Raw genomic sequence first — 23,609 nt, 5'->3', positions numbered from 1 at the left:
GAGGCAGGGGCCCACATGGCATAAAAAGGAGTAGATTGGGAAGCAAAAAGGCAAAAAGTTGAGCCTATATCTACTGAAACTCAAAAAATAAAATACGAAAAATATATAATATAAGTAGGCTTTTTATTTCGCTGATTTCTTATGCTACAACAATAAATATATGAAATACATCAAGGGTGTCAACGGATCTATGGGCCGAAACGAAAACTATATAACAAATTCAATTTATAGCATATTTCGATAATCGCAGAATATTAATTTGGATATCTCATTAAAAGACTAACTTGTTGACACCCAGAAAGTTCATGTTTCCCATGTAGGTACAGGTTTATTTTTACAAGTTTTTATATATTATACCTACAAAAAGTGCCATAAAGACAGTTTCACTGATATAAAATAAAATAAAGTAATAAATAACAATAAAAACAACTTGCATGATAATATTACATCGTAGGAGCTTTTTTTACAAGTTATATTTACATATTTACAAAAAATAAACAATTTTTATGCTCATAGTGTTACATTAAACTGAATATACCACAGAGAGAGAAAGATTGTTTTCAGTAGTAACAACTTGAGTAAAAACGATTTTCACTACTACACTTCACTTTGCATACAATGTAGCGTAGATTCCTGCGACAGGTCGTCTAAAGCTGAATCTGAAAAAGATAGGGAGTTGAAAATATGGCCTAACTAGATTTATAAATAAAGAAATACATTAGAATAACAAAATTTGCAAGAAAAAGCGATAAATTATCCAACAGGTAGAGCGGTGTTAACAGTTCTTCACACCTCATAAACACTTTTAATCCGATTAGTGACGGTATGACATATTTTCTTCATGATTTATTTATGCATTTTAATTTGAATTGCATGCATTTATTGCAAAAAATAAGGAAGTTTGTGAACCTTTAATATTTACTTAGAAAAATAATCACCACTTTATTAAGGAAGGTCTTACAGAGGAAAATTGCAATAACATATATTCTGTAATTAGTGTGGAAAACAGTACTTTTTGCATGAGACAGTCGGCTTAGTAACATAGAATATTTCAATGGAAATCCCATATTAAAAAATAAATTTGTTATTGACATAATAATGTAATTTACAGAAACCCGAACAAGTTCGGGGAACTTCTAAGTAAGATTATTGAACCCAAGTGGAGAATATGCTTATATGTACATTAAAGCAAAATAAAATTCAAAACCAGTTAAGGCAAAATACCAAATTATATCTTCGGATGACGTACACAAATTGGAACACAGTCGAAAGTGCCATGAAAAATTCAAATTGAAATTAAATAAAGTTGACAATATGGTGAATTAAAAATTTCACTTCAAAAAAATATTAATGTAAGGAAATCTAAAAATTTCTTGTTTGAGGCTTCGAAACTACAAAACGGTTAGAAATACTAACGTGAACAGACGTTGTTATCGCCCTTTGTTCATTATGGTATGATTCACAGGAGAGGTTGAATCCAAAGAATAATGCCGGTATGTAAATCATCAAACCATTGACAATTCGGAAGCTATTCCATCTCGATCAGAAACCTTTAAATAACAACTTACCAGGTTGCGAGAAGATACCGTTTTTGTTCTGTTGCTGGAAGGAGTACGTTAAATGGAGATTAATGTGCCTTCCGAAGCTGTTTTCCTCCCGACTACTATTATGGACTGAAACAACAAAGAACTGTAATGGAAACTAGAATAGAACCATAGACATCTGGACCAGACAGACCATTTAAATAAAATCTAGACTAGAAATATGACAACCAAATCTAGTTCGGTTTAGTTCAGGCAAGTGTGCTTACTTTGATTTTTCCCCTTCCCAGTGTGCATATGCTTTTTCTGTCTGGCCCGAGAATTCTGGAACCAGACCTGCGTGACTCGTTTGCTGAGTCCAGTGATCTGAGCTATCCTCTCCAGGTCCTGTCCGTCCGGATTGGAATCCAGCTGGAAATTGGCTTGTAGCACTTGAAGCTGCTCCTCCGTGAAGGTGGTCCGCACCCGCTTCGCCTTGTTTTTGTGGTACCCGTCGATATCGCAGCCATCTACAAAGCCCTTCGGCTTAATCTAAGTTGGCACTTACTACTAAGTAGTTACCGTCAGAGGAAGTGGTGCCCCCATCCAGGGTTTCCAGATAGTGGGCCTTGCAGAGCACCCGATCTTCATGGAGGGCGAATTCTTCTCCAGTGGATAATTGCCGGTGGCATGCCGCGCAGGCGAAGCACGCCAAATGGTACACGTGGTCTCTTGCTTTGCGCACCCAATCACTGGAAGAAATGCTGCGCAGACAGACCGAGCATTTGGCTCCGAAGCTTCTGAAAGCGGAAATTTTCCCATAAATCTCCCGTCTTCGAGTGGTTCTTATATGCCTACGCAATCGCATGTTGTATCTTTTAATGAGAGGTCTAATTTAGAAATTTTTATTCGTCGGACATGACAAACCGGCCACCGGTTACACAGAACTTCAATTTGGAATTCTCTCCGGACCCGAATAACTGTGTCGGAAGGCACTAAAGTATGTTTTTCGTTTAATTAACGCGCCCATCGGGTACTAGTGGGCGTTTTTAATTGGGTTCTCTGATGCCCTTGTGCGTGTTTCGTTCGCCAAATTTTCGAGCCGTTAATAAATCACTTGGAGAAAATAAGTGGCTATTTGTTTTGTATCTACAGATACTATGGGAGATAAAGGTGAGGTGTAAACAACGGCTCTTGATAAGAGTTTTGTCGCCCTGAAAATAATTCAGAACGACTTCTGAAGTTTTATGAACGTTTATTTAATCCATAGATTCATTAACTCTTTTCGTGTAAGACATCGTTCCACGCCACTGTCTAGCGTTCTCAAGAATTTCCTCAAGCCCTTATATTCACAAAACGTAGTTGATTTCGGTGCATAAAATCGAGATTGCTATCGAAACAAATTGGTGAAATTTCATAAAATTTGTTGAACCTCCGCCCCTGTGAAACGTGAGCGGAACTTCCTTTAGGCGTGCGCTTTTAATTAAAAAAAAAAAAAAGTTTTTTGCCTAAAACCCAGGGCCGTGCCAGGTGAAATTTGAAAAACAGTCTAGAGAGATTATTTATGAAGTTTCTAAAATCGGGTTTAATCTGTGAACTCTGGCGCCCCAAAGGGACTCGTGCAGATTAGTCAGTGCTCCGCTACTGTGTAACAATCGGGATCATTCGCATGAGGGCCCAGTTCGCATGGAAAAAATAGCAGGTTTATACTTTGAAACTCAGAGGCGGATCAGGCCAAATTAACAAACTATTTGGGATCTGTTACTGACGTTTGCGAAGCGTGATTTAAATTTTGAATTTCCACGTTTGAGCTTTAAGCCGCCATGTACAAATCCACGATCTACTATTTAATATTTAGTGGCGTGCCATATCAATTTATTAACTTTCTGAAAGAGGATTTATCGGAATGTTTAGGAAAGAACATAAATCATAAAGGTTCATAAAGGAGATAATATAGGATAATAGTTTTGATTCGCTCTAATTGGCTGCTTTGATGGCTGAGTAAAAGCAAAAGTAAAAACCAGCGACACAACAAGCCCCAACACAAATAAAAATGCCTACGGAATTACGTACGTTTCTTTATAAATTTATTATTATTTTCTTAGAGAATCTTTCTTAACGAGTATTTCCATTAACGGTACAGTTTGTCTAATAATACGCCCGTTAAATGAATTTATGGTGCAATTATTTAATCGTTTGAAACCGCCATCAGACGCGTATCGTTCTGCATTTTAATCGAGAAACAGGCAGCCAGGCTGGAGATTTAATCGATTTTATTATTTACACCAAATTGATTTCGATTTACGTAAAATGGTCATTTGCAGGTCTGTGAGACATTTTGATAAATCCAACTAAATCGTAGCCATTATGAGCGAATTACGAAATGAGAAGCTTTACGCCCTAAGTCAGGTCAACATTGCGTAACGTTAGAATTTTGAAATAGGATGCGTTAATTTGAAAAACGCGCGTCACCACTGAACATTCCTCCAGATGATATAAATGGCCGCCACCTTCTTCGTTCAAATAAACCAGAGGCGTAACAGGCAAGTATTGGAGATTATCATAGAAATAATTTTGAAACACGAGGTGGCACATGATAACAATTCTGAGTGACTACATTAAACGGGCGTTTATCTATTCGTTCCTAATACTGCATGGGAAGTACTCGGGGCAGTTTAGTTTATTATCTTAAGAGATATGCGTGTGAGATAATGAGGCATAAAATTTATTTAACATGGGATAGTGGGGGATTTTTGGTCGGTTCTAACATAGTTAGTGCTGCAGGTTATGTAAAGTGCAGGTGTAATTCATTCAGAAGAGGCCACGCTAGAAGACGTGCTTTGATTAGTTTTGATGATATTTTGGCCATCCAGAGCACTGGGTAACGCCACTGGTACTTTGCTACATTTATCTTTTAAAGTTTGCCTTATTTGATTTTTTTCCTCTAACAGGGAAGCGTCTTTTTTATTCGTTTTTCATCCGAGGCGCGCGATGGAGGGTAGTCACTTACACTCACATTTTTAATTATAAATAATAATCTAACTAAACATAACAAAATTCATACTTCAATATAAGGGATAGTCGAGGAAGATTCGAAGTGGTGCAGGCTGAGCACTAATCAGGCACAATCCAAGAGCGTGCGCACGAAGCGCTAGAAGACAACATTGGATTGATGTTACATGGTAATTAATAGTTTGCTTGTCTAGAGCAGTGGGTTACGCAACTGGTTTTTTCCTACATGTATCTTTCGAAGGTCAGCTTTAACAGGAAGAATGTTTTGTCGATTCGCCGGTAGTCAGGGACGTACGGGAGAAAGGGGGGCCATTTTCGGAGGACATACTCTGGCGAAGTCAGTGGCGTAGGTTGCGTGCTATCCACTCCTCTGAAGCATAACGTATCATCATTCATAATAAAGCAAAATATTATCCTATCGCCCATTGTAATAAAAACTAAAGTACATGCCCGATTAAGCATAGGGAATTTTTAGTTTGCCACACACACTCGACTTCACATAACATACTCGGAGGTATTGTTGGACGGTGACTGGCGATTCCCGTATTTCATTTGTCATTTTGTGAAGACAACACAGTGACATTTTGACCACATCATCTTCGGAAGATTATTCAGTTTGTTCGTTTTTTTTCCTTCCAACGTTGTCTCGTCCTTCTATCGCCCTAATCGCGCATAGGTACGTTCCCAGAAGTCTGATAGAGATAGAGAATGTCCCCATTCAGTTCGCCCTATTAACTCCGATTAAGAACCCGATCTTTGGTTTAATCAGAAAGTAAAGTGATTGATTACACGTAGTGTAGGAAAAAAGCGGCTCTCATGCGTACATCGCGCGATTGTTCTTGTGAACAAACAGAAAAAGGCTCGTTGGAGGTCTGTGCCATAAAAAGTACCGCCGGAATTCAGGCAAGTCATCCTGTTCTGCAACAAATGTTTAACAGTCAAAAGAGATCCGACGGCGTGATATGGATACGCTTTTGTTTTAGCTAAATATCTCGTAATCGACCGGAGGGATTTTGATTTTATCGATAATATTTCTATGACGGGCGATTGCATGAAATAAGGTTTTCGGTCGAAGCGAAATCTTCCAAAGGCGACCTTTGCGATCACGGTTGTGATTCAATGTCTGTAGTGTGCACACTCGAGGGCTTTGTGTTTTTAAACGTGTCAGTGGCACCTCTCCAAACCATCAATCTTCCAAACGGTACTTTCAAGGCGAAGATGCACAAGTACGTTTTTGAAGAAATTGATGACCTTGTTTCCTGCCCGCAGTTAACATTCGCGGTTTCTTTGTAACTTGTAAAAAATCAACATGAACAAAACAACTGCTCCATGTAACAAATAGAAACTTTGGCACCGAACAAAGTCAAATTCGCAGGCCACAATGGGCCGAAGCAATAATACATATCGAGTGGCTTCTTTTAATTTAAAGGTTAACAACATTGAGCAAACTTCTGATTCAATAGCGTACTTATTTTAGATTTTTTACACATAAAAATGACCTAATGCTAATCTGCACTCTGAATTTCTTGCTCGCTGCCAGCACTCCTCTGATTTTATACAGAAAAAAATTCCACTCCCCTACTATAATATGCGTTTTCCTGCACAGGTTTGATTGACTGTTTCATCCCGTGTGATTGGTCGGTTCAAAATTACACGCGTGAAATATGAAAATCGACCAATAACAGCTCGCATTCTTGTTGACTATTTTAATTGTGGGCGGTCACAACAAGGTCATACTTGAAATGTCAATTTATTTCGCTGGTGCGTTTCCAGTCATGCCGCATCTGTGTTTTTGGATGTTGCAAATGATTTTTTTTTTCATTTCATTTAATTTAGAAAAATTTTAGCGAAAATCCACGGTAAATTCGAGTCGACGTCTCCGTTTACCATTACCCTCATCTGTGGTTTTGGCTTCCAATCGGGTTCTAATTAAGCATCAAACGGTCCAAATGGTTTTGTTATGGATTAAAATGAGACTTACTTTGCATAGTCAGCCTTGCAATATATCGCCCTATCCCGTATGAAACAAGATGGCTGCCGATCCAGTTGCAACTGGCAGACGCAGCAGCGCAGACATCTCGCGTGCCAGTTCCTGCCGGACACCTCCAGTAGGAACTTGTCGCTGATCGGGTCGCCGCAGGCAGAACACAGCCGAAATTCAGTCTGAAAATTGCAAAAGTGACGTTGAAAAAGAGTTAAAAGTCGACCGACTGTCAGCTGTTCCGGCCCTCTCACCGGACTTGACACCTTTTAATTACAACATCTTAATAGGGCTCTATCGGCGCGTTCGATCTCACCCATAGGCTGGGCGCCCCGGAACGGTGCGCTTTTGTTTCAGGCCGCCACCATTGATGTTGCCTTACGGACCCCCGCGAATACCGTCCGAGGGCCGATAATTTTATTATAGCGGTCAGCGTTAGCCAATTACGGCACAGCGTCTTCTTTTATTTCAGGCGTGCCGCCTGCTAACTGAGGCTATTCGGATATTAGTGTGTAGCGCGATTTTCCGATAGCCTCAAAGACTCTATATAATTCACGGTCATGAAAATACATGGTGTGCAAATACAATGTAATGAGCCATTGACAAGAATTTTTAACCTCACTTGACCGTCGACTTCACGTTATACTTGTCATGTGTTGCTATGTCATTTACGGTCAGTTATCAAAATTGAAATTAATCAGCCGCGAGCGTGCACCATCGTTGGTGTTCAACAGGGCCGCAAAGTGAGTTTAAAATTATCTACTAAGTTCGTCGGTTCCACTTAATGTCTATTTAATCTAACACGTCCTTCCTCTGGATTAGATTGATTTATATCAGATCGTTTCACCTAAACGTCAGATCTGTTAACATTGTTTGTCAAAGCAGCTGCCTTAGGGACTTTCAAATGCGATGAAGATTGGAAAGTGTGATCTGAGGATTCTCAGCGAGCTCCGCGCTGTTAAATTTGTGAAAAATCATCAAGCCGGCCGCCGTTTTAGGGACTTTCGGAATATAATAGGCTCCCCAGATATTTGCCAGTACCAAGGGAGCTTTGTATTACCTAATGATTGCTATTAAAAATGCTATATACAGACAGATAATGAAAAAGAACCATACGTGTAGAAAGAGATAGAAGCATCAGAGCCTGTTCTCCACTCACACCCGTAATATATCATCAATAAATCACTTAAAGCACAATAAGGCTTTGTAAGAACAAAGTCGTATATACGAATTTAAAAAATATAATGTCTGGTAAAAGATATAAAATATATAGAGGAGGTGAGACGTATAAAGTCGCCGACGACACTCTCGAATATTTTTTGATAAATGGTCCTTTCGGAATTCCTCGCCTTTGTTCGGAAGCCCGTTTTTCGGTTTATCATCGCGGTCCTGTTGAGGCCGACTATTTTTTCTTGTTGTGGTACCAGGGTTCCGAGGCAGGACAAGGTGCGAGCTTGAATTATGGTTCGGTGTGAGGCATTAATGCGCTTTTAATTGCTTTTGCTTCATTCGAGCAGATCAAGTTTAGTGGCAGTTTTTGAGATGTTCACTGGGGATTTTGCTCCACTACATTTCGCAGTTTTCGGGATGACAAAATCAAATTCGGAAAACTTCCTTCTTCGAAGCTTCCGCTCAAGACCTCTTGAGGTTGGATTATACTTGAAATTTTTGAAGAACCCTCGACGCCGTTAAAGCCGCCAATAATAAATTCTGAAGATTATTGCAATGAAAAATTGGTTGGCAGATTTTCAACCAGTTACTAAGTGTCTGAGATCTATCTATAAATGAATTAGTGTTGTACGCGCTACTGCCTTCAAGATTTCAGAGAGTATTTGCTCAATAAAGCCAACAGCGAAAAATAAATTTTGAGTCACCTAGCTTTGGTTCCAAGGAAATTATTAAGTAAAATTATTTAAGATATTGTAATAATCTTATAATACAGAAATTTATGAACTGCTAGAACTAGTGAATCACGCATACAGGACCAATTTAAAAAACAATTAGTGAAGCATTTGACTTTCGAAAATCCTTAACACCCACAAACGTTGTAGAGACAATGATTAGAAAAAGAAGGATTAGGAAACGACAGAGAGCGGGATTATAGGAGTATTAGAATAGAAGGAAAATGATGAACGAGCCACAGAAAAGATCGGGAAAATGGATATGTAGAATCGAGGTAAAAAACGGAGGGAACATGGATGGACGAGGGTGGAGAACGCTTGGAGGCCACAGGAGGATAAGCACTGAGAGTCGCACGGGAATAGGAAAATATGTATAGATGAGAGATGGAAGTTTTCCCTTCGATGAACAAATTGCACCACCCCCTTTCTTTAAGTAATGCCTAATGGTGATCTCGGGGGGATCCAGGCTGAAGAGGGGGAAGGAATTTAGTTGGTCGGTATCCCGAGAAACACCAACCCGGCACTATGTGGGCGAACAAAATCGCTTTAGCGCCAAACTCACATGTCTAGTTGCAGATTTTCTAATCATCTACAAAAAAAAAGACATTCCGTATTCCTTTCAAATTCTCTAGTGAGTCGTTAGGGTCTTATTTTAATTAATTAGTGAGTAGGTATAAGCTCTGTCATTAATGCGTAGTTGTTGGACTTATATGAGATATTTCTCCATGGGAGATCTACGTTCTTTTCCAAATTAATAATATAATTACTGTCGCTTGCAGTGTTGCCACAAGTTTTGCTGCTACACTAACGAGTACACTTTCCGGCATTTTTTACAATTTCGTTAGTGATTTATTTCCTTTTTCATTTACATGATTGGGTGAATAAGCTTTGTTAACACAGAATACACAAGATCTTCTCGAATAAGCGCGAAATATTTTAAAGGGTAATAGCTGATGAATTTTTATTAAAAAAAATTGGTATAAACATTGCTACCAACACAGTTCGTTTCCAAGATAGAGCAGATTCAGTGCTGTTTTTGTATTTTCTTAATTACTTCAAAAACACATTGAAATTTGCAGCACTCCATGGCAGGATGAATATGCATTTTTCGGAGAAGGAAAACATTTCCACTTTCTCCAGTGGCGTCCGGGCATTTATTTAATGACACATTTTTGATGAAAAACTTGACTGAAATGACTTTTTCTCGCACCAATAGATTTTTTTAAATAGTTCATCGATTTTTACCAAAGAAGTATTTTTAGCGTTTTGTCGTTCTAGATGAAAAATAATTTCTGATTTCCATGCCAATTATAGAGCTAGGAAATGTTTATTACAAGTTTCAAAATGCAAACATTTTTAAGATTGCTAAGGTATGATTGTTAAAGAGGTAAAATATTTGCGACACATGAGAAAAAGTCAGTGGCGGCCATTTTTTTTTCATTAAAATTTCGTCACAGGATAAATGCAGGGATGCTACTGGTACATGTGGAATTGTTTTCCCTACTCCATAAAATACATATTTATCCTGTCATAGCATGTCGCCAAGTTCGTGTAGGTATTTCAAAACGTTTTTGAAATATTAAAAAAATATATAGAAATAGAGGAATTGGACATTCTTAGAATCGAAGCGTGTTCGGATCTACGTCCATACGAATTTTTTTTAGACTAATATCTCAACAAACGCCCCCTAAAATCGTCCGTACCTATACGGAAACATCCTGTATAACTTTCATATAATAAAAAATTAGTAAATTAAACAGTGAGACGACTAAGAGCTATTTGCAAACGCATTTGCATCGGTTCACAAATTACAAATGACTTCTTCGTTTAAAACTTGTTCTTCGGCGCGTGTTTACACATTTATTGCCAAAAGCTCTCAAAACAAGAATTAATCCCTCGGTTAACTTTAACAGAAAGCATCGATCAAAAAAGCCGGAAAGGTGGTTCCGGGTAGCAAAAATCTCCGAAATCCGTTAATGTGTAATGACGCGTAAGGGCCGCAAAGGCCCCTTTTGTGGTCTCCCATAAAACTTACACCAGGGGGACGTGATATACAGTGGTTCGTACAAGACATGACACCCATTGTGCCAGCCCACTCTATTATTTCGCACTTGGAACATATTGACTTTTACAAGGGTGTGAGTGTATATTTATCATATTAACAGAGGTAGAGCTCATGTCCCTGCCTTTGCCATTGTGGCCGCGCGTTTTGTTCATCTCTAAGGGTCGACTTATCAGTGCTAACCCGCACCTTGGAATAAGTTATCGATCAGAGTGCATACATAAGCCGACTCTCAACTATTTTGCATATGCTCTGGCTCAATTACGAATGCAAAAAGGGCTGAAAAAGTAGCGAGGAGCGCTAACGAGCCCTTTGATACATAAAACCCCGGCCCGCTCAATTTGATCGGGCGTGGCTACGGCTACGTCACCCGGGAGTGTTTGACATGAAAATGAGTTACGGACCGGCTACGAATATTAAGCAGCCTTAAGTGAAACCCGATACCGATTGTTGCAGTTTTCGATTTAAAAAAAATCTTCCGGGGCAACGGAACAAACCACTGTCAACTTTATCTGGGAGATAATTTCCATGGAAATTGGTCGCATAAATATACCTAAAAATTTTTCGTGACTTAATGCGTCTAAGCTCGGTCAAAACTATAAGCGATTCTATATAATACCAAAGGCGTGGCCCCGCTTTATGTTTATGACATAAGAATCCGGAGTTTTACATATTTATGATCCCTTTCGTGTGGTTTGGGCTTAGGACATAAGTTCACGGTATTCTTTAAGACAAAAGGACAAGCTTAAAAAATTTACAAACAATAATGTCTTTGCGCCTACTAACAGCGGTTTTGACACCGAATACGATTTGTTCCGGAAATTTGATCGTGGGTAAAGTTCGAGACTTGTTTTATGGTTTCCACGAGCGATTTCCCCGTTGATGTACGTGAATTGGAACGATTCATCGACAGTATATTTTCAAAATTTTTGAAATCCCAAAAGCCGATGTGAAGGAAAAAGGATGCCAGGCACGTGGATCCTTAAAAAAAATGCCTGAAATGAATATGCAAAAACACGTGATGCTTGAAATGTGCAGTAGTTTTTAGATACAATATGGACGAATGGTAACATCAGAAACGCCCATGAAACGACACACTTTCAGAATTCACGCAAGAACTACTTTTTACAAAAAACCAACAACTCCCAACAACTGAATACCAATGCTTCAGCTGATGTATAGTTAATGTTGTTGACAGGAGTCGAAGAAAGGACTGATTACCCCAGCGGGTCTCTCGTCCTTTGTCCATGGGTCCGTTAAACCCTTAATATTGGGTTTTCTCAACAATTTCACGTTGTTCTGCCCCGGTTAGATGGAGCTTTGTACATGTTAGAATGGTTGTGGCGCCTATGCGCATCCACGCAGCCTTCTGATAATCTGTGGTGTAAGTTCAAAAGCGCCTACGAGGAACTACCTCATCCTCTGTTGTTTGTCATTTTTAAAGGGGCAACGTAAATTTCTTTGCCGGGTATCCAGTCAGATTGCAGCCATATGGCCTTGTGCACATATTTATGTCATTTCCCGAGAGTGTTCCATTCTTCGGTTTCCCGAATCTGGATTATGGATCTACGGTAAAAAAAAAATTATCACACGCAAATCAAACCGGCGGGTGTTGCTAAAATGGCTTCTATAGGTGTGCTTTAATGCTGAAATTTTAGCCACAAACCTATGTGCACAACGCTATGGAAGGGAGAGGCTTTACCGATCAGCAGAGCTCACCAATTAGTAATATTTTCAGGTTTTCGTCATTTTCAAAAGTGCTAAGATATTTACTGGAAACTTGCAAAATATGGCCATTAAACTAACCCTACATCGACATGCTTTTACGTTAGAATTTGCATCAGGCACCCATCTGGAGAAAACTAAAGAAGAGACTTGCAAAATCAGTACAACTCGTCCATCATACTAAAACGTCAAATCGTTTTGTTCGTATTTGTCAGTGACATGCGTGCAGTAAAACTTTTTACCCCACGCGTGTTTTACATGTAAAATATATTTCAATTTTTCCAATCTAGGGAAATAATTCTTAATCTAAAAAGTTTTGTATTTGCGTCAGATTTTTATGTTATTTGAATGTGATTCAAATGGCATCAGGATATATCGGTTTATCTGACGAACTAGACGGGGTGGGTAATGTACTGTTATTAAGACACGTTTCGTTCTTGAAGGGGAGGGTCGTGTATGAGTTCGTCCTTGAAGGCTGAGCCGAACCACCATGTGGTACCTCACATTATTGCCGATAGAAGACTTTAAACCTAGTAATTCACTTGCAAATGAAAGGATTCGCTTTGTAAGCAAATCAGCGAAATAATGTTCTAAGAGCAAAATAAGTAATCAATGTTCAAAGTTTGTCACCACAGGAATTTACTTGAGTGCATTCTTGACATGTCATAGGTCACCATTGACTAAATTTAAACAAATAACCGACGGGTTGTTACCATGCAAGTTTCATCCTCCTGCAGCACGTCGGAAATTTGAATTTTGCGAAATATCTGGAATTTCCTTGAAAAAGTAAGTTTAACTTTTCAGGCAAAGTAAGATTCTCCTCGATTGCTGAGACTTAGCCAATCACGTTCATTTACATAAAAACAAAAGAAAGATGCCGCGTTGCCATTTATCGCAAGCAAAATGAATTTAACTTAGGACTTTCGTCTCCGAGATGGGATTGACAATACACTCTTTGCGAGTTGAAAATATAAAAAATATCGCCTGGTCGTTCGGGCTCATAGTTTCAACGGCAACGTCATAGTCTCAACCCACGCACTCAAAAATATCATGGAGATGAACACATCAAAGCTGCCAAATAAAGGGCCTCATTGTGTCGCAAACGAGGAAAAGAGTTGAATTTTAAAATATACAAAGTCACAATGAAAATCTGTCAGTGACGTTGAAGAATGAGCATTCTTAGACCATATGGGCCGGGCCCCAGATGGACGTCCGAGGATCTTAGACATGATGTGAAATAACCCGCGTTGTTTTGGTTCGATTTCGGTGAGAACCCGCGTCTTGTTTATTTTCAATCCTCCTTTGATATTTTAATATCCGAATTAATTCACGCGGGAGTAAGTGGCAACGATGAGGTGCGCTTTTGTTTCTCGAGTGTTGCCATGTCGTGTTAATTAACATGAGGCTCCAAAATAAATTCTTGTTCTGACTTAATATGCCTGTGAGGTCATAAATTTGCTAATTAAGTTTAGGGGAAACCTCTGCGTTGAACTCACCGTTAATGCAAATCATTCGCGCTAAATGTGCGTGTTAAAAAGATTTATTTCTCCGGGTTTTGGTTAATAACGAAACAAGGAAATGAGGGTAGATTTAAACGCCACAAAATAAGCATAGTTTGTGTTAAAACATTTCATTAGAAACTTTCCTCGTTAACCCGAAGGTTGCCACATTCGGAAGCATCAAAAATCCCAACCTTGGTCAACCGAATATGTCCAAGGCGGCTCCATTTATTACCGTTTCACACTCTGACGCAAAATACCATGTTTACAACTGTCGGGGACAACAGAAGAAGGCGCGTGGTACCACCTCAGACGTAACAAATCATCTCCACAAAAGGTCCGAGAATCTAGAAACGATCCCTTAACGACCGGTGGGCAGTTGAAAGCACAAAACCGCGTAAATTTTCCTTTTTTTTCCTCTGCAACCTGGAAAGACGTAAACTAAGTGGACACAATGAAGAGGCAATGATGAACAGCACGAGGTTTGTCCACGTGCTTATTGATGACGGTTGAGAGGGCGTTTATGGGCCGTTTACAACTGTTATGAACGAGAATGGCAACAGCGCCTCTCTCTTTTGTTTCTAAAGAGATATGTCAGGGAGCTGACCAAACTGTGTAAATAAAGCCAAGACGAAGAGTGTGTCTCGCGAAAGCTCTGAAAAGGACTAAAAATCTCGAAAGTTCTTGATTTTGAAACCTTCAGGAAATCAATAAAATTACCAGCAATCATAAGAAAATTAATTGACAACGATAAACTCTTTTGTTTTTATTACAATCTGTCGATGCGAAAATGTCAAAATACCCGCATATAGCAGTACTGACGAACTCCTTAAAATGCCACCGAAGATTCAAGATAAAGTTTATTGTAGATTTTGGCTGCTTTCACTTCAAACTATCAATCACTATTGTAATGCCACGGAAGGAACGGTGTCCGGATGTGCCTACTTGCAGGCAACAGATAAAATATCTACCGTTTGACGGTGGCAACAACGCTGCACTCTTTTGTTTTCAACAAAAACTGTCGATGTCACTTGGTCAGAGTTCACATAGACTGCCACGTTACCGGTGCAGTTAAACCAGTGTGATAATAATTGTTTTAAAAAACCTGAAAATGGAATCATAGTTGCATTCTTATGTTTATAAAACCTCCACGTCAATAATTGTAATTCCAACAGTGGGTTTTGTTTATTTTCAAAAAAGGTATCTGACGTCCAAGAGCGGCAACTCCGGCACATTCTTTTGTTTTGATCATAAACTGTCAATCACTTTGTTAAAGATTAGATTATAGATAACGGTGTTGCCGGAAGTTGGTTTTCAACTCGTTGAAATGCGACTCAACTCTTGACAGTTCGATTCTGGCTCCTTGGCAAGTGGCCACTACGCCGTCGTCTTTTATTTTTATTTCCAGCTGTCACTGTCACAGTGTCAAATGGCCTGGATAGCTCTGTTGCCGGCGCGTTAAAGTAAGTTTTCAACTCCCTGTTATGATACCGTGCAACTCTCGAAAGTGCAGTTTGGCCACTTTCACACAATAATCAAAAATCCACTTAAGAGGCTGCGCTAAACCGATTTGCTTCTCTTTAAAATCCGCTTATAGGGCTTATCTATTGTTCGCAAAAACACCTTTTCTGTAAAAGTCAAGGGCCGTCTGTCACCTATATATTATTATTCCACAAACGCACAATATGTCCCTTTGTACGGTAGTTTTAAAGGACAGATTACATCGGTATTTGAGAAAGAAAAATTTCAGATGTACCTTCTGGTTGATGGAAAAAATCGAGTGTTTGGGCAAGGATATTTTGATTATTTTTAATGTAAACACGGCCAAATCCCACTTCGGGCGAACGTGAGTTTTGAAAGCAAATAATGACTTAACGCTTTTCTGTAAGTGGCAGTATTAGACCCGAGAACGTTCAATATACAGGATGTGAACCTAAGGAGGTACCCCAATGCGGAAACTGGTTGTGAGACTTCTACATGCGTGTAGCGTACGCGCTATCCCGTAATTGATTAAGTAGATAAATCGAAGTCATTACAACCAAAAAGGCCGGTAGGAATGTCTGCTGGATACCTTCGTTGGTCCCGAACCACCATTTATCAAAATACGCTTATATTGTATTTGTACAATAATATTATACACAACACCTGTCATTCACCAGACCTGTGACTTATAGACTTTATTATGCGGCGCGCTGTCGAGGCCGGCCATTTCTTCGATTCTCTTCGGGGATTTTCGTTTTTGTTCTCGAGGTCAAAATAAACATTTTTCATATACCAGTTTCATTGGAGGTATATTACATTACTTATCCAGCGACCATTTTTTCTGTTTTGGAATCATATACCCTCAGAAAGTTAACCTTGGCAAAGCAAATTCGAGATGCGTCATTGTATTAAAAGAACATGGCAACATGGCGCTCTTCTTTTGTTTTTAAGTTGAGCAGCTGGCATGACAAGTGCGGTGGTCTTCGCGCTGACAGGAGACCTTCTCTGACAAATTCACATTTTTTTCAACTCTCGCCGAGCACTTGCACATTTCGTCATGTGAGTAACACCTCCTCGGCCTGTCAAGTATCAAACCTCGCACAGGGTTGCAAACTTTCTCCATTTGGATTTAAAAGTTGACGATCTGATTTGGAGTCTAAATGTTTTACGACTAGGAGAATCAGTACACCCGAAGATTCCATTATTTCTCTACTGTGAAAACATGCCGTTCGACTATATCTATAGGTATCTCTCTGAATAGATATTGTGATAGAGCGACAAAAAAGTCGATAATCAATCAAGGCACCGCGCACAATGGCGATTTTATCAAGATCCCCATGATTAAGAGTATATTCTTCGAAGTACCGAGCAGACCTGTGGGTACTATGAGTGAGGTTTTCTATACGCGGCACTGTATCGAACACAAAAACCTACTTGATCGGTCGTACCACACAAGTGACGGTATGTGACCTCTGACATTCTTGACTTAACGTCCGCGCGGATTGACAACCAATAAATTTGGTCACATGACCGATTTCGAGAGAACAGACTTAAGTGCCCCCTTACACATTATAATTCAGGGAGTGTGCAGAGTGAAATACGATCGGATTAAAGCGGCTCAAAAGGGATTACAAATCGCGCCCACCGCGGGCCGAAGGCTTCGCGCCGCGGGGCTCCCTGAGGATGAGTCTACGTATTAGCATACTGGGTGTCTCAGGGAAAATTTGGTGCATAGTAAACCATTTCTGTATCTCGCGACAGTGGCGCAAAACTATGTTTTGAAGGGGGGAAAATGTATGAATTATCTCCAGCTGTACAAGTCAAAATCCCTTCTCTTCTGAGCGAAATTTTAACATAGCGTTATTTCGTTGGGTACCACTCGCCGGCCTAAGTAAATGCGTACCTCGAAATGTACATCTTGAAGGTGAAACAATAAAATCGAAGAAATGATAAATTAGGTAAGGGTGGAGGCCATTCGACGATCAACAACTATTCTTCCAAGCCAGTAATTGAACATCCGATACAGGCTACTACATTCTACATAAATTGTCTGAAAGTTGTTTTTTTTTTTAATCTTTTTTGAAAATTGCACAATTTTATGTTTAAATGTTCATGCCCGTGGATAAAGGAATTTAAACACTTTAAACACTTCAAGTTGAAACTCTTTCGAGGTAACCTTTTGTCGTCTAAAAATAATTAATGAAAATAACTTTGCAGTTTTGTTCACAAATTTAGTTAATTAATATTTACTTAGTCTAAAGAGCCCCTGTACTACAATATACTCCACCATGGAATAGCGCACTGGGGTGCTATTGGAATTTCATTAGGAGTGCGGAAAATAGAGTTCGCCAGAGCGGGCGCGACAAATTCCTGTGTGCCGCGAAACCGAGCACGGAAAGTCTTGTAAGCACGAGAAAATGGGTTTCGAAACGTGTAATGAACTGATTGTTAAATTCTGAAAACTTTAAACGATACATCGAATTGCGGTTCTCGCTGCTGGTTTGGGAGTGTCTTTTTTCTGTGCACTATACTGTTTTCCTGTGCAGTTATTCAGAAGAAGGTATGTTTTAAGTTCAGCCAACCAACCGGTTTTCAGATTGGCCGGACAAAAATTTTTTCCTGGGCCATCGTCGTCCCAAACTGACCGCTAGTAATTTCACTGCACAGGCGAATGAAAAAATTAATAATAGATTTGACCAGGGATAGGAAATATTTTCCTAAATCTTGGGAATGTTTCATGAGCCCCAGGGATCTGAAGATAATTCAGACTAATCGTAAAAGATAGCTTGAAAGAGAATTTTTGGAATTGGGAGCATGGACGCGCTCCAACCCCGTAAAAGCTATTTTCATCTTAAACAAAAAAAAATCATATTGAGGATGAGTCTGGAGCGATTTGAAACGTTTCAAGATTTGAAGGATTTTGAAAGTTAAGTTTATTCTTAACCTAAGGTATTTGTCAAAATTTTGAGCGTTTCTGAATTTTAAATATTAATTTTTAGCATTGCTATTTTTCGCCCTCTTTAACTTCGCCTAAGAACCAAGGCATTGCCAATCTCTAAGTAACTTTAACTGGATGTCGATCTAATCAGCCAGGAAAACTTTTACGGGATTCGAGAATTATGTACAGCGTGTTTCATAAACATACCGGTAAATTTTCAATTGATCTAGACCTAATAAAAATAAAGGCTAGACCGAATAAAGTTAGCTTCGAAATCGCTTCGTTTTCAAGACACAGAATGTTCCATTTCTGATTTCTTAATTATCTCAAAAACGGTTTGGGATACGGACATGAAATTAGCGGCACACTATGGCGGGATAAATGAAAATGTTTCGGAGTAGGCAAAGTATTTCCACCTTCATTAGTACTGTCCATCCCGCCATCCAACTTTTTTACGTGTGTAAATAAGCTCAGAATTTAACGCAACCATTCTTTGTAAGGAATGACTATTAGTTTGCGATGCATGTTTCACATATGTTTATTTTCTCACCCGTTAATTCCGCTAAAATAAAATAAAATTAATTTCTCCTAAAGACTAAAAAAACACGCACTTAGAAATCTATACCGGCTTTTAGATATGCAGAGGAATGAGAAAATATTTTTCACCTTGAAAACGGCTACTTGAATAATAAAATACTTTTTTTTATCAAGAATCGATAGAATATAAAAAATATATATTCGTATTTAAAAAGAAATCAGTGGCGTACAGTTTTTTTTTCAAAATACCTCGTTGAATGGCCGCACGGACGCGACTGGTGCAAGTACGAATATTCCGCCTACTCCAGAACTTGCACGTTTATTTTACTATAGCGTGTCTCTAATTTCATGTCCTTATCTCCAGCCGTTTTTGAAATGAGCAAAAAATATAAAAAAAGAAATCAAACACTCTATATCTCGGAAGCGAAGCGATTTCGGACCTAACTTTATTCAGTCTAAATATTTGTGTTTATGAGCACTACATCTCCTGAAAGTTTATACGTATGTTTATGAAATATCCTGTACATAATTTCTTACTCATTGTGTATCTGGAATGCAACACCTCTGGTTTTCGAATACTCACACTGAAGGTGTCTGAAATTATATCACACGAAAAATCCATTAGCCTAAAGCGAACGGTTCCCAATTTTTCTAGAAAGAATTCTGTTTATGAAAATGTGGCCGAAAATTCGGGAAAACCTAACTTCCAATGCCCTCTGCTATTGAGATGTTTACCGGCGACTAGTCGGACATATATACTGGATGTTTTTCTTCATTAATGTGCCTATGTTCGTTCATATCTACATTTATGAGAAATCCTGTATATACCATGCAAAGCTATTTGCTCCGAATGAAACGGAATCGATGTCTCGGAGATTTCAACAGTCAGGTAAGGAAGCAACCTCCTGGGGGATGTCCCTAAATACATTGTAATGTGTCATATTGTCTCAATTACACAGTCACTAAACGGAAAGATAGATGCTTGTTATTTTTCAACAAATTTATATGGAAATGGTGTTGTGGTACGATACGGTCCTTTGTGAAAATGATCGCTATTTAAAGAAAGTTTTGTTAATTTATTTGCAAAGCCGTTGACCTTTACTTTGAAACAGGAAACAGGACGTCTTTAGTTTCTAAATAATTGCACCGAACAGCTCTATAAATTGGCAGAAAAAGACGCTTGAAAGGGCATTACCGTGGAGCAGAAGTTCTCAACTTTTAGATAAAGTTGGTGACTCGACACCCCCCTGAAATTACATTCCATTTTATAGAGTCGTTCAGTGGAGACTGGAGACTCCTAGTTTTGGCGTTTTCGTGCATTTCACGAAAACAACTCAAACAGCCGTTGGATGCATGTTAATTTGCAGAAACCTGAAATAATCCCCCGAAAGATCCCAAATTTAAAACAAATGAACTGCAGCCGAAAATTGTATTTTTTCTAAAGGAACGTAACAAATTTACTCGAAATCCTACGAATATTCGATATAAAACGTCACATATTTTCAAATATTTTCTCGAAATATGAGACAAAAGAACACAGGCAAGAGGTAAAATCTGTATGCGCCTTTTGACGTAATTTTATTATCTCTAAATATAAACTATTCTTTGATAGTTGCAAGGCTTAGACAGGGACGTATACGCTTTGAAAATTAAAGAGGCCATATTGAGCATTTGCATTAATAAAATCATCGATACATACCATAATGCATTGCCTGCATCCGACCTCCTTTTGATACGCTATAGATCGGTTCCTCATTCAAGAGATAAAAGGCTCGTTATAATTCAAAACATTAAGTTATAAATGGCCCATGTTTTAGACAATTGTTAAGAAAAAGCTATTTTTTAAATCGCATATTCCTAGAATGTCGAACATTATTTCCAAAACGCCTCTGTTCCCCATTTAATTCATAAACAATTAAACATTTTAAAATAATATATATTAACAATTTAACTGAAAGCTTTTGTAACAATACCTGAAGGTTAGATCTGTCCAGTGGCGTAGAGCCAATAAGTTTTTTCATTTTTCAGTGAAGGATTCCTCTTATTACCGAAGATTAGCTCGGACTGCCGTTTGGTAAAAACTCCATTTCGGAGGCATCTACGAGCGATTTTTCATAAATGGTATTTATTCTTTATATATGTTTTTACTTTTATGAATTTCTACCTTTATCGAAAGCCCTGTATAAAAGGCGTAGAAATGTTTATTTCGACTTAAATACTTAAGTCCGCCTGAAAGGACAGTTTGTTTTTATAGAAAATCCTCACTCATCTTGCCACTAAATGGAGAAAAATTTGCCGGTAAATCATGAGACCGTTCTTGGAGAAACGTTTAAAGGCGAAATTTCCATTTTCATATCTATTGCTGTTTTGAAACTATAAGGCGTTTTTCAGTAACGAGCATTTATCAGAACTGCCTATATATATAGTTTTTGACTCAAAATTTCGAATTTTCTATTGGACAATGTTGAAGACGCGTTTTTCAATAGAGTTCCAATGAAAGTTTCGTTTCATAAAAAATAATATTTTGACAGCTATCAAGATAAATTATGGCTTTTCCAATGGGACATTTTGGATATTATTGGTTCACTCGGCAGCTCTTTTCCATTAAACAAAATCGAATGCCGTCAAATGACTCTGAAATCTCGCTTTTTAAGAAATAACTCAGATCGTTGAAATTTACGTAAAAAAACGCTTTGAATGTTTCTTTTTAAAATGTAACAAAAAAATTTGGTTTTCGGAAAACGCCCTGTAAGTGATGGTTTCTGAGTTAGTGTGTCTATTTAATTTTTTACTGTACAATAACAAGTTTAATCACAATATTATTTTATCGAATTTGGCGTCGACGTAAGAAGTTTTGTTTCGGAAATTTATCATTTCTAGCAATGATTTATCTCTCAGTTTCTGTAGCTTTTGAAAATACTGAACCACTAAGCATTCCTGTTTACTTATCGTTACGTTGAACAAATAAATGCGGCTTGTAGCCCAAACTTGTTGATCCTGGTGCAGGTTCCTCTCGAAATTTTGTTAACTAGAACCATCAACTAGGACACCTCTTTAATAATTACATTAAAAATTTGTTAGTTAAAAAAAATTGATCTAATTTTGCTCAAAAATGCCAGGTTTTCCGATAAAAGAAAATGAGTATCATCGCAGTCCTTCGTTTTTGACATATTTATGAGAAATTTTTGAGAAATATATATTTAATGTTTCTTTCTTATTTATGTGCTCAGAGTGATACACCTCCATATTTCAGAGAAACTCTGTATATACTATAAATCAAAAATCCATTTATTTCGGCTGGAATGGAATTGATATCTCAGAGAGTTCAGCAATCAATCACATACGCAATCTCTCCAAAAAACACTTTTCATTATTTCCAATTTAAAAAGGGTAATTTCTATTTTGTTGGAGACTGTGGAGACGATTCATAGATGACATAAATTGTTCACGGAAATCTAAAAAAAACACATTATTCTTCAATATACCTTCATTTCTCTATCCTCTAATCCGTCCACGAAACAGTCCTTGACTTTGGAGCACACTTCCATACCAATGGTCCCACCCTATTGCACATCAACCACAACCCCCCAAAACGATCGACAGTCCGTTTTTCCAAACTCCATCAACCGAAAAACAACTGACCATCACTAGAGCGCCTCATTCAAACAACTGCTTTAAAAACCGGGCTGCGCCCATCTACTCCCGAGCAGACTGTCCGGGATCCCGAGCTGCGATTGGCCGCAAACCCCCCCCAAAGACCCTCCATTGGGTGGAGTTGAAGAGAGGCTCCACCTTCCAACTTCACCAAAGGTTGAACGTTCCATTGTTTTTGTTTGTTTTTCGGTAATTCGGTTTGTATGGATTTTTCGGAGGGGGGAGAGGAGCGCAAGGAGGGAAGTGAAGGTATTTTTACCAGAAGGTTGTTATATTATGGGGTTTTATAGGGAGGGTATGATAAATTGGGCGAGTTGGAAATGTCAATGATTGTTGACATTGAAGGTTGTTGCTGTTGTATTCGGGAGGTTATTGATTTCACTTTGCCAAAATTGTTGTTATTGGTAGAGATTCCTTATGTTTTTTGAAAGTCACTTCACTTACCCATCCAAGAGATAAATAAAGCTATAAATTACGCCACTTATATAACCTCAAATTAAATGATCAAAATTATAGGTACGTTATCGTTTAATGCCAAATATCAGAAGCATACTGTATAATGACGAAACCTCAAGTGAAGCTTATTTTACTGCCAGTTTTTTTTGTTTTGACATTAACTTAAGTTAGGAAAATCTCGCCTAAAGATTGATTTTTCCTAAATCAGGGACCTACTTACAAATATTTTGTTACAGATTATTTGCTTATTTATTTATAGGGGCAGAGTCTGTAGACAGTTCAGGTTAGTTCAAGTTAATATAGACGATCAATTTACTGAACATGAAAAATTCAATATAAAAGCAACTTAAGTATTGAAATACTACGCCAATGTAACATTTCTCCATTGCCAAGGGCATCCTAGAATTTTTCATCTGGCTATAAAAGAATAAAATTCTCGCAAATTCAGGGTTTTCATACACCTGTCAGTAGGTTGGAGGCACGCCACTGACATGCTGATGGTCGTTAAGACAAAACCAGCAAGTTTATATTAATCTTTTCCCTTGTCAAATAGATATCAGGGAGGGGGGTAGAGAAGAATATTTCAAATAAATCTAACTCAAAATGAAAAAAACACTATGCACTAACGTGTAAACGTGCTCATAAACATGTTCCGCCTCTGAATTTCTCAGTTAAAAGACATTGATTTCAATTGACTGTAGCCAGGTGTATTTGTCACCTTCACTTGTAAGTATCAGCGGCGTTGCTGAAGGGTTTCAATTGCGATATGAAAAGAGTAAATTTGAAAAGTTAAAATAGCATGAGGTCAACTGTCAAAAGTGTTCAATATTGCAGGGCCCTTA

The 23,609-nt window shown here is 38.4% G+C and overlaps 1 protein-coding gene across 2 annotated transcripts; it reads right to left on the bottom strand.

Annotated features, from left to right (window-relative positions):
* Nucleotides 1–114: 114 nt before the first annotated feature.
* On the bottom strand, nucleotides 115–22,571 carry Awh (Arrowhead). Of its 2 annotated transcripts, XM_066298768.1 has the most exons (6): nucleotides 22,143–22,571; nucleotides 6,514–6,695; nucleotides 2,103–2,320; nucleotides 1,811–2,050; nucleotides 1,569–1,673; nucleotides 115–659 (listed from the first exon to the last, which is right to left on the bottom strand). In XM_066298768.1, the coding sequence occupies exons 1-6, from the start codon at nucleotides 22,203–22,205 to the stop codon at nucleotides 598–600; spliced, it is 870 nt and encodes a 289-aa protein (XP_066154865.1). In that variant the 5' UTR covers nucleotides 22,206–22,571; the 3' UTR covers nucleotides 115–597. The 2 variants fall into 2 exon arrangements, with proteins under 2 accessions (XP_066154865.1, XP_066154866.1); XM_066298769.1 differs by lacking the exons at nucleotides 6,514–6,695; nucleotides 22,143–22,571 and adding an exon at nucleotides 4,861–5,065.
* Nucleotides 22,572–23,609: the final 1,038 nt, after the last annotated feature.

The sequence above is a fragment of the Euwallacea fornicatus genome, chromosome 32 (genome assembly GCF_040115645.1).
Source record: "Euwallacea fornicatus isolate EFF26 chromosome 32, ASM4011564v1, whole genome shotgun sequence".
Lineage (NCBI taxonomy): Eukaryota > Metazoa > Arthropoda > Insecta > Coleoptera > Curculionidae > Euwallacea > Euwallacea fornicatus.
Note: the sequence above shows the minus strand (reverse complement) of the source record. Positions and strands in the feature narration are given on the sequence as shown.